At 38.8% G+C, this 12,897-nt stretch overlaps 1 protein-coding gene across 12 annotated transcripts in view; it reads right to left on the bottom strand.

The window, feature by feature from the left end:
* The window catches only part of dlg3 (discs, large homolog 3), a 98,737-nt gene that overhangs the window by 61,087 nt on the left and 24,753 nt on the right, over positions 1-12,897 (bottom strand). For 4 of the 12 annotated variants that reach the window (XM_084132901.1, XM_084132899.1, XM_084132902.1 and 1 more), the window contains exon 1: positions 12,287-12,774. The exons of 3 other annotated variants lie outside the window; for them this stretch is intronic. In XM_084132901.1, coding sequence (XP_083989027.1) covers positions 12,287-12,646 — 360 coding nt within the window. In that variant the 5' untranslated portion in view covers positions 12,647-12,774. Of the gene's footprint in view, positions 1-12,286; positions 12,776-12,897 lie in introns of those variants that run through there. 5 more of the 12 variants (XM_084132903.1, XM_084132904.1, XM_084132895.1 and 2 more) reach the window with 2 other exon arrangements.

Below are 12,897 nucleotides of genomic sequence, written 5' to 3'. Positions count from 1 at the left end.
AATGATATGTTATGTGATATGATATTTTTGCCATATCACCCACCCCTAGTGCCCTGAACTTGAACTGCCAATTTGACAGCTAAATAAGACATTGCAGAATAAACATTGCATATGAAAAATAAATTGGTGACACTTTTTTTAATAACATCATTAGTGGTCTCGCAAAGGACAGCTCCACAGAACCAGTAACCCTACACAGTTAAACTTTGATGCGTGACTCGTCCCACACGCTTGCACTACGGACATGAATTGAAAGATGTCTCAAATCATACAGTATGTTAATGAGAGATGTGCTATTACTTTTTTCAATAATCACTTCTGAGATTATGAAGTGTGCATACCATGGACACTTTACTATCCCATGAGGCTACGGGAGATGATTTGTGAATGGAAGTGGAGTGACGTAACTGTAGGTCACATGATAATGACAACATGGCGAATGTAGAACTTACGGATTACATTCATACTACACAAATGCATACTATGTAGAACATACTTTTTTAGCGGTTACAAAGTACTCAAAATTCAAAATAAGTCCCTACTCAAGAAAGGATGCGATTTTGGATGCAGTCGAGGATTTGAGCAAGTAAGCAACCACCTAACAACCAACCAGCCTACCCTAGCAACCACCCAGAAAATCCAAAACATTGCATAGCAGCATGTTAAAAACATTCAGTCTAATGAATAGGCTTATCAATACTTAGCTTGAGTAAAACTGCGCAAACAATTGTTCTTTGTGCCTTAGAATATGGGTATGTTGGCAGAATTAATTCCAGAGCTTTAAATAAATGGACACACTCCAGCTGCTAAAGTAAATATTTGATACAGCAGATTTTAATGCCAAAACAGGGAGAATTTTACTTGAATTTCCATGCCAGGTCAGATATTACAAACACGACTCTTTTAATTTGTTAAATATAAAATATGTATTTTGTGCATATGACAAATTTAGAATAAAAACAGAGTATCATATTCAAATCTTAGATGACTTCACTCTGGCACACACTAAAATATTAATTAATTCATAAAACATTTAATTAAAAGCAACATGTTCATGTTAAACTTTCAATCAAGCTCAGAATGAACTGCGAATAAAACAAAGCTTTTTGTGGTGATTTTTAAAAGTGCAAGAGTGATGGTGTAATTACAGCTGCTTTTTATGCACATCCTTTCAGGGAGAAACAGAGACGAACAACTAATTGCATTAGCAAACAGTGTTAAAGCAATGTGAATAAATGTTCTCTGAAAAAAAAGATGCTATTTTGGAGGCAGTAAAAAAAAACATTAAAGGGGAAAAGGATGAGAACAAGGAGAGTGAAGACAAAAAGATGGGTAAAACACTATGAAAATTGGAAACGTCCAGAAAATGGCTGAAGGGCTACAGAGATAATGCAGCAATGAGAGATGACACACAGAGCATCTCTACATGAAAGAGATGCTCTTTACTGGCAGTCTCCTTCTCATATGATCCTTATCTGAGGGGGATGATAGTGCATATAAATTTGCATATACGTGCAGTTTGTCAACTTTTAGAAGCTTTATTTGTTGCAACAAAATTATTTGAATATGACCAATGAAATAATTAGGTGCCAAATAACCTTTTTAAGTTGGCAAATTGCATGCATACATTTTACATCATATTTTTGTAATGAATATAAAGTGAAATACTGCTTTTCATAATTTTTCAGTTCAGATACATAATGTTAATGTTATTTTTTTTACAAAAAATTATATATAATTAAACGGCTTTATATATGATCAAACATTTGCATGTGTCATTATATTATTAACATTTTACCAAAGTCAAGCTCAAATAGAGTTACGGTTTTTGACCAGCAATGTGTTCTCTGAAATGTCCATTATTAAAACAGCCGCATCTGAGAGTAAGTGCATCGCATAACGTTTTCATTAACTTACATTATATTGAAGCTACTGTATGTGGGCACTCAGTTGTTTCTGTCACTTCGCCAAAATCTCATGTTGACATTGTGACATTATGAGCTAGACACTCTTCTCTGCTCCTCAAATACATAAAACATTAGCCTTTATATATATATAGTGTTTCTTGAGTAAAGAAAACACTGTACATATTCAAACAACTAGTTCTTTATTTACCCTTGCATTGCAAACAAGCAGCGATGGTCCAAACTATAGAGGCGGGGTGGAGTTATGAGGTTTTCTGACAGTATGAGGATCCAATGGAGTTACGAGGTCTAACACAAGCTCTTTTTAATACTTTTAGTATTTTTTAATACTAAAATTTACGAAATATGGAGATACAAGGTTTCTGCCCGATAGCAACAATAAACTAGATTGTTTTTCTAGTTGCATTTGGTAAAGATTCCAGTGTTCCAGTTTAATGCTGTCACTCTAGTGACTGTATTTGTGCCACTCAAAAATCTCTTATTCCTTGCTTGTTTTAAAAACAAATTGTCAAATGTTTATTTATGAACTGTTAAAAGTGGTAGCCTGTAATTGCAAGCTATTTCTATTCTGTATGTGATCTAACCCTTAAATTGTGGGGGGTTTTCAGTGTGGTTCCCAATCAAAACCCACACAAAGTTCTCCCTAACACTTCAATCCTACAATTAGGCTAACTATGCTAAACAATAACCAATAGTATTTTTGAAGCATATTTGAATGTTTTCATTAAATACTGTACCTCAAAATACAACAAAATGTGATTCCGAATATGTATAATTAACCCACAAATTTCCATATGGACAGCCACACAGTCAGTGTAAGCATTACAAACCTAACCAACACTGGGGAATAATGGTTCGCGGCGCATTTAATCGATGACTAGCGATTCATGAATCTGTTTGACTTATTAAAAATAAACATTTGTTCACAAATTGGACATCACGGGTCATGTGCAGAACACACTGGCCTGTACTCTAAAGATATAATTAACCAATGCCTTGTCACTAAATGAAATCTGATAAAAGAGGCATATCGACACAAATAGTTTTCCCATCTGAAAGTTAATTACGTTTTAATTTATTCCTGCAATTTTTAGTCACAGGTCGGTGCCCCTGCACAGTGTAAATGAAAAATGTAAATGGATGCAAGCAATCCTGCGTATAGAATATTCTCTGCAATCGCTGTACGCTCACGAGTGAGTCCACAGCAGAGGTAAAAAACTAAAAAGGTCTAAAATTACAAGCACCGGGAAGCTCAAAAGCTCTGTTAAAAGCACCCACAGACTCCCACAACACAAAGAGAGTCAGAGGCTCGTGGATCAGCACTCTCCAGTTATTGATTGTGATGCATGCAGATTCTATGATCTTGTGTGGGAGTTTTAACGCCGGCCGGTGCAGAATGCAGCCACTGACAGTTGAAGCATCTCACAGGGAGTGGGGCAGAGTAATGGCACAAAAGAGGGAATGACTTTGCAAGCTCTCTAAAAATAGGCTCTTAAATTCATTGGGATGTTAGCCATTAAACTGAAGCAGAAGGGAGGGTTTTGTGACAATGCTGCAATGCTGCCGAGGCTCTCTGTGGCATGTGTACATGTCTGCCTTCCTTGTCAGCATGGTGGATGCATCCAGAACTGAATAAGATGAGTAAGCTGACTGCTATTCTTCTGTTTTCCAGAACAGTCACCACTGCGATCAGCAAAAAAAAAACAGAAATGAAACAAAGCAGGTGAGCAAACAAATAAACAGCCCTCTTTTTTCCCCATCCCACGTGTGGCACTGAGCGGAGCAGGGGAGCTGCGCTCCAACAGGGTCGCCAGCTGAGAGCATATGGCTGACAGGTCAATGGCCATGAGCAATACAGTCACTCACATTAACACCCACACAAATGTATTTATATGGGCAAATATCACAATGTATAAAGCTCACGTAGTGGGCCAGTGCACAGAAAATTACCTAACATTCTGCCGCAAATTACTTTGTAATCTTAATAACATGCATAATTTTTCACTACACGATCCAAACATCAACAGAAGAGCAATTTCTTCAATGCTGCAAGCTTAGGGCTCTATAATAATGGCCCGACGGGTCGGGGACAGTGTGAGACAGTTTTGGGCAGGTTGACAGAAATGGCACTTGCCCTTATCAGCAGCGTTGCTACTTCTTCTTACATTTGTTGATCATATTCATATAATTTATCTTATTCTGCTGTTAATTTTGCCAAATTAGATATAAATAATCTACACAAATTAGGAAATTTTGAAATTGCAAGAATAAATTGTCTTTGATGCTAAAAATCTAAATCAAATCTGAACACACACACACACACACACACACATATATATATATATACAGTGAGGAAAATAAGTATTTGAACACCCTGCTATTTTGCAAGTTCTCCCACTTGGAAATCATGGAGGGGTCTGAAATTGTCATCGTAGGTGCATGTCCACTGTGAGAGACATAATCTAAAAAAAAATATCCAGAAATCACAATATATGATTTTTTTAAACTATTTATTTGTATGATACAGCTGCAAATAAGTATTTGAACACCTGTCTATCAGCTAGAATTCTGACCCTCAAAGACCTGTTAGTCTGCCTTTAAAATGTCCACCTCCACTCCATTTATTATCCTAAATTAGATGCACCTGTTTGAGGTCGTTAGCTGCATAAAGACACCTGTCCACCCCATACAGTAAGAATCCAACTACTAACATGGCCAAGACCAAAGAGCTGTCCAAAGACACTAGAGACAAAATTGTACACCTCCACAAGGCTGGAAAGGGCTACGGGGAAATTGCCAAGCAGCTTGGTGAAAAAAGGTCCACTGTTGGAGCAATCATTAGAAAATGGAAGAAGCTAAACATGACTGTCAATCTCCCTCGGACTGGGGCTCCATGCAAGATCTCACCTCGTGGGGTCTCAATGATCCTAAGAAAGGTGAGAAATCAGCCCAGAACTACACGGGAGGAGCTGGTCAATGACCTGAAAAGAGCTGGGACCACCGTTTCCAAGGTTACTGTTGGTAATACACTAAGACGTCATGGTTTGAAATCATGCATGGCACGGAAGGTTCCCCTGCTTAAACCAGCACATGTCAAGGCCCGTCTTAAGTTTGCCAATGACCATTTGGATGATCCAGAGGAGTCATGGGAGAAAGTCATGTGGTCAGATGAGACCAAAATAGAACTTTTTGGTCATAATTCCACTAAATGTGTTTGGAGGAAGAAGAATGATGAGTACCATCCCAAGAACACCATCCCTACTGTGAAGCATGGGGGTGGTAGCATCATGCTTTGGGGGTGTTTTTCTGCACATGGGACAGGGCGACTGCACTGTATTAAGGAGAGGATGACCGGGGCCATGTTTTGCGAGATTTTGGGGAACAACCTCCTTCCCTCAGTTAGAGCATTGAAGATGGGTCAAGGCTGGGTCTTCCAACATGACAATGACCCGAAGCACACAGCCAGGATAACCAAGGAGTGGCTCTGTAAGAAGCATATCAAGGTTCTGGCGTGGCCTAGCCAGTCTCCAGACCTAAACCCAATAGAGAATCTTTGGAGGGAGCTCAAACTCCGTGTTTCTCAGCGACAGCCCAGAAACCTGACTGATCTAGAGAAGATCTGTGTGGAGGAGTGGGCCAAAATCCCTCCTGCAGTGTGTGCAAACCTGGTGAAAAACTACAGGAAACGTTTGACCTCTGTAATTGCTAACAGAGGCTACTGTACCAAATATTAACATTGATTTTCTCAGGTGTTCAAATACTTATTTGCAGCTGTATCATACAAATAAATAGTTAAAAAATCATACATTGTGATTTCTGGATTTTTTTTTTTTAGATTATGTCTCTCACAGTGGACATGCACCTACGATGACAATTTCAGACCCCTCCATGATTTCTAAGTGGGAGAACTTGCAAAATAGCAGGGTGTTCAAATACTTATTTTCTTCACTGTATATATATATATATATAAGCAACATTATTAGTAATAATTTTACAAAAAATAATCTTTCAGTGTTTTTATTTAATTTCAAACTGTTGATGAGCTCATTAAACTATTTAAATTAGAGTATTTTTTAAATCAGACATAACAGAACTAACAAGTCACTGGAGCAATAATGACCATTAGAGGTGAGACTGTGTAAGAACATACTATGTTCTAGACTTCATTACAGATCAAACCAAACTTGTTGTATTATACCACGACTCCACTAGTTCCCATAAAAACAGACAACCATCTCTTTTAATTTCTCAGAGACACATCCTTTACCCTTTCTCTGTGTATAAAAGCCAACTCTAAAAGTATACATAAATATTGCAGTGTACCTTCTCCCCCATTTCATAGTGCATTTGCAGTGATTTTCTATGCGCTCCATCGTGTTTTTTTTTTTATGGGCTGAGTACATTTTGTTTTAAGAACAGTTTTAGAAGCTTGCATGATGTGTGTGTGTGTGTGTGTGTGTGTGTGTGTGTGTGTGTGTGCACTTCTCCAGTGCCAAATATTTTTGAGTAGGATGATGGATTGATAGACTTCTGACAACTGATACTTCAGCAGTGAGAAGGCCGTGAAACAACGCACTCTAACAATCACTTACTAAGCAAATGCGGTAGGTTTTTCAGCCTTGTAGATCTCTAAATCAATAACATAATGCTGTAAATGAAAAGAGCTATGATGTGGTCATCTTTCTTTCCAGGCCAACTGCCTGAATAGCTTCATATGTGTGTGTATAGAGTAGCCTACTGTGTTATAGTGGGCTAATAGAGGCCCTCTCAAAACAGACTGCACAGATAATATTGGTGAAATCTAGATCAATGCATGCACAAAGTAATAAAAAAAATCATATTGTTAAGTTCTGCACATCAAGGTAACTGCAGCGTCAGCAAATAAAATGCTGTGATGAAGATGCACGATCATGTCTGCAAAATGCCACTGAATTCAGCTCTCTCCCTCCCTCTCTCTCTCTCTCTCTCTCTCTCTCTCTCTCTCTCTCAGGCAGCAGGATTTCTAGCCTTCTTGTCACTATGGCAACACCTAAAGTTAATTGGGTACCTATGCAGTGTTGGGCAGAATCAAACAGCGTTCTCCTACAAGACCATGCATCTTTTTGAAGTAACATACACATTGAGAGTGAAATGTGGCAAGTCTTAGTTGTCTCATTAAACAAATGTGCTGTAGCATAGAAAGTAAAAGCATGTGACATTCCAATGTTTTGCCAGTTAATAACTAGCACTAGGTTGGGATTTACTTAGTTTATCTTTTTAGCAATATTTCATGTAGCCTACTATATGTTTTATCTCATAACTACAAAGTAAAATGTAAAATATTTTGAGATACATCCAATAGGATTTACCTTAGAACAAAATAAATACATTATAGTTATGGAATCAGATATGAAATTTAAGATTTATTGAGATCAATTTGATCACATAAGCTTTTTGAAATTTTATAAATTTGGTCACATAAAGTTTGATCCCATAAGCATACGAATCAGCTATTTTATAGTAAGCGTTTTCACTAAGCAACCGGGTATAAAAAAGGTATGAAATTAGAATTTATTGTAAGGCCACATTTGTGATAAAAAAGTAAAATACGTTTCTCATTTAATCTTGTAGTATTTTGTCTTCATATGTGTGGCTATCTACTATAAATTCTCAGTTCTCCAGAAGGACATATATTGGTTTTGGTTGAAAGAGGAGTGTCTCGTGGGACCAACCCTAAACTGGTCCCTTCTGGAATAGATGAGGTAAACCTTATCTTCCTCCACAACATAAACCCCAACCCCCACTCCATTTCCTTTCTGCAACACAAAACCCCACATTACAAATGAAAATCCAATTTGTTAAAATCTTTCACAAACCCAGCCTCCTCTCAGATGAATATATTACTGTCTATGGTGATGTCTCAAGCTAGCGATCCATCCGTAAGCGCTCACACATGCTAGCTCTGCCCCTGATTTATGACATACATAATCAACTGAGGAACTTGGCTTACTGCTGAGATCACAAGAGCACAGAATATCACGTCTGATATAGCAGGATGCACCATTAATGAGATGCTTAGTGAGAAAAAAAAAATCTGAATGTACTCCACGTATTCTCTGCCATTAAATGCACTGTAATGCCAGGCTTTATTCTAATGAATGCAAATGTTCAATCAGAATATATTTCTCACAAATTGGCTATACTGGGCATCTGCAAGAGGACGCATTTAGGCATTGTACTGCACGTAACCTAAAACTATTAAATACGACTCTCTAGATGTGCTGTTAATCCAACAACTGCTAGGAGCATGTGCGCACAACTGTGTTTGATGGAAATGTAATAACATTAAATACGTAAACTGAATTTTTATATATTCAGGAAATACTCAGCCTTACTTAATTTTTTCCCCTTAAAAGATTTTTAATTTTCTATACTGCTGTTTGAAGAAAGACCATAGACATGTAATGATCGTGGCATGCAGAAGTTCAGATAATATACAAGCAAATTAACTGTCAATCTCCCAATTCTAAATGTCCTGTATACTGGACAAATCTGTTTTTCTTGACATATATGGCAACAGTTATGCTGTCAGCTTAAAAAATATATATATATTTTTTTTTAATCTTAAATATAAAATTAGAATAGTTATAATGTATTTGTAAAAATATGATATATTATATGGCACAATATAAAATGATGCTCCACGTAAATCACGAAAGATTTTTTAAAATGGTTTAAAATACATTTTGAAAAAGAAGACTTTCTACATAGGATGTTAAAATGTAAGTAGCACTTACAGTGTCCATATTGTCAAATTACACAGTGCCCATGTTAAGACAATTACAACAGGACTAAACCAGGAAATAATTACATATTAAATGCATGTTGCTCATTAATATCATTCACTACTTACTCACGTACTGAAGTGAAATAAATTATTATCTTTATTTCTTCAATCTAATAAATCTGATAGTCCAAAATTGTACATGCAGTAGACACAAAAATACGCTATGTTTGCTTTGCAATAGCTACAATGATAAAAATAAACATTTTATTTTATCAGAATAATGCATTTCAGCATAGTGGGAACTGAATATTATAGTTCCCCTGCTATTTAATATGCAGCATTTAACATGATTTATTTGTAAAGTTTCATATCTCAGGAGGACTGAGGACGATAATGATCGATGAATCATCTCTATAGTAATGGTTGGCTTTATGAATGAGACAATGAGCAGTTGTCTCATTTGCAGAAAGACAGCATCCATTTGCCTTTTTGAGTCTCTCTAATTGTAATGAAGCCAGGACACATCTTGTCACATACATTTCAATCTCACTTGCATCATTTCAGCCTTGTCCATATGTTTATCAGATACAAGGATGCGTTCACAAAAAAAAAAAAAAATCCTTCTTGATATGATGCAGACGCTTCCTCTCTAAGATGGAGGCTGTCTGTATCGCAGCTCAGGGTAAGAGCTGAGCATCTGAGGAGTAAAGTCTCACTTAAAATCTACTCCTTCATCCCCACAGAGAGAGACTTCTTCAAGTACATATGTAATGAACACAGTTCCTGAGCACCTGTACATTGATGGACATCTGTGACTTTGGACGAGGACTGTATTTTAGTATATAGTCCAATTAAGAATGTTAATACTGATATAAAACAGGCAAAAACAGGTTAATCGATTACATCTCAAGGGAAAACTTTTGACAGAATCACGACAGAAAAGCATCCAGCACTAGCAACAACAGTACATATGCAACATCTACAGATACCTTCAATCACTTATACAAGCACATCATTTGAAATGTAAAATAACATCTTGTGATAAATGATGTAAGGATGAACGTTTATTTAACACTAATCATAGCCATAAGACTTGCCATAAAGTTCAAGAGCACAAAATGACAAAACGGTGCCTAGAGACAAGAAGACTGTGCACGATTCAGCACTGCACATTGTTCCAAAGGAAAATGCCTGTCTTCATAATCTCTACCATTTAAAACCACACTTGCCCAATCTTCTGGTTCTATTCTTTTAAATAATGTCCACTTTTCACAATCCAATAAAAATTTAGATTAATAAAATTAAGTATAGATGAACAAAATAAGCATTGTCCTAAATTTTTCTCATTCACTATCAGGTTTCACTCAGATTCTATGTTGATTTTAGAATCAATACATAAATGATGAATAGGCAACGCAGCTATAAAGGTGACCTGGGTCAATTTAATCATAAAATATCTTTTCTTTCATATGCATCTTTCAACATTATTTGCCTGAGCACAGCTACATTAGCCCAACCAATGGCACGAAGGGATGGGACTATCTGTTTGGCTTCCCAATGGAAGACAGACAGTGCTTGGGAAACCTGTTAGAAAACAGTTATTTTTCAGTTTGCTGATGCTAGGGGTGCAAAAACTACACACTTCACCATTAAAGCACAAAGCAGAGTGCGAGGAAATATATCCGTAATTTCCACAAAACAAACGTGAAACTTCTACATGATTTCACCTGCGATTTATTAGTGTTCAGCGGATATGACTGTGTTTATATAGTGTATGCACTCAAAGCTCTAAAAACAGTTAAATATGGCCATACAGAAAGTGGGGGGCCAAACCATAGCTCACAAATCCACAGCTTTTCTTTCAAAGTGTCTCCTCTTGCGGCTCCACCAACTGCCTTCTCTTATGTAACCCACTCTGCTTCCTCAGCCCGCCCGTCTTCATTGGCTGATTTCTCTTTTCCACATTAGCACTTTCACCTCTATTACCACCACTATCATGTGTCTTTGTGATGACTGCCAAAAATAACAAACATTCTACCCCCTTTTTACTGCTCAACGAAATTCACTCATATTTACTTCAGAAGCATTAGACTTTGCAAATGAAAAAACAACCACGAGGCCTTGAAAGATAACTAAAACTTCTTTAATAATCTTGATAGGTAACAGCCTGGCCAGAGAAGGAGAAACCAGCAAAGATGATCCATGATCTCCTCCTAACATACGAGAAGCTTTAATAGTGTCATTGTCCTATATACCTCCGTTAAACAATTTCCTTCTCATTAATTAAACATACACTCCATCAATATGCCCTAGGAGTGCTCGTGCCTATCAGGTATTGCATGCGGCGCACAAGAGAAGATATTTGCTTGATTTATTTCCCATTGCTGCATGTCATACATCAAAAATGAGAAGGAAATTATCACAGAAAGAACGAAAAAGCAGGAAATGTCACATCTTAAGGGTTCATTTATCTGGTTTACAGCAAATGCTGCCAAGAACACATGCATAATTCATTATTAAAACAAAAGCCAATGAGTGAAAAACCGCACTGCTTTTGACTGATGCCTCTCCCATCCTCTGAACAGAGGCAGAATTAGTCAGCTCCTTGCTCACGCCTTCCCTCCCTGCGCTTGGTGAAATTTCACCCTCGCTGCCACCGAGATCTCACCCTCCATTTTCTCTGCGTCTCTACCACTCTCTCTGCATTCTCTCTCCCTAAGCCATGCACAAATACCAATAAAAACCTGTGCACTCGCACACACCCTCACATCGTAGACATGCACACGCATTGAAGGCACAGAGCATGCATGCGGGCTTGTTCTCACACGAGAGCCTGCTTCCTCCATTTTATACATTCAGAGCGACCCTTCCCCCACCCCTGCTGCCACTTACACACACACACACACCTCACTTAATTACAGCTTCTGTTCCCTGGTTCGGTTTGATACACTCTGCTCTATGAGGTTAAAATCTAGCTGAAATGGTCACTGATCAGAAGTGTACATTATACTTCATAAGCGGAGGCCTCTGGCTGTATCTCAATCAGCGACTAGAACAACAGACTGGAAATGCATAAGAAAATGCACACACGTCTTCAGATCCATAAAACATCCACATCTTCATCTCACCAATCTAGAATAAGAATCCATTGCTAATTGGATATTACATTTGATGATGTGTTTTGCCTGGTCAGCAGCGTTGGCAGGTCACTGCCATCCTTGGATTAAATTGGCAGAGCTACATTCACTTGTTGCGTGGTCACAGCGGCCCTGTCAGTCCTTGTCAGATGACGGTTTAGATAAGTATGTACGTAGGGGATTGATGAAGCCATAAAGCACTGATGGAGCAGTAAATACATGAAGATTAAACTCCTTCTCTGCGAGAATCAATCTCGACAGGCATACTGTAAGATTACAGCACATGCAGTATGAAAGGATCAACACTGGATGAATCCCTTAAAAAACGATGTATCTTCTAGAAGCTACAGGGGAGCTTGCTATTTCTATTTAGTTTCGACCTAGCAACCACATACACCAACTGCCTACCGCCTGCTGCCTACTCTCGATGCCCCCAGCGGCCCAGAAACGGCATTTACCTGGTCGTACCAGTCCCGGTTGGAACAGGTGCACTCGGGCCACCATCCTCCTTGCCCTCCTGAGTTGTTACCATTCACCTTGGGGGCGCCCTTGGATTGGCTCTTGGGGTTGGGGCCTCCAGGACCCCCAGCTGACATCATTTTCCCTTTACTTCTCCCCAAAGTGCCCCCTCCACCCATTCCCCCTCCTCCGCCCGAGGTTTGGGGCGGTAAGGTCTGGCCGCCTCCATAGCCGGCCGGGTATCCATAGGGTTCGGGCTGCCAGTCTCCATATGCCGGGGCATCCATCCTGCGCAGGGCGGCCATGCGGGTCACTTCATAGCATTCTGGGCACTTGCAGCAGTGATGATGTTTGTGCATGCTGGCTAGTTCACACGGTGCGGCGCTCTCTGTCTCTTTCTATCTCACTGCTGCTGCTGCTGCTGCTGCCTGCTCAGATCAAATACCGCGCGCAGTGCCACTCGGCTCACGAAACGGTAGCACAAATGGCAGGAATCTTCACAAACCCTGTTATCCTCCTCTTTGTTCCTCCCGATCCAGAAAAAGAGATGAGGAGGTAGCAACAGGGCGATGAAAAATAGAAAAAGATTGGTAGTCTTCCTCCGGTCGAT

This window comes from Abramis brama (assembly GCF_963993115.1).
Source record: "Abramis brama genome assembly, chromosome: 13".
Taxonomy (NCBI): Eukaryota; Metazoa; Chordata; class Actinopteri; order Cypriniformes; family Leuciscidae; genus Abramis; species Abramis brama.
This window is presented reverse-complemented; position numbering and strand designations above follow the sequence as displayed.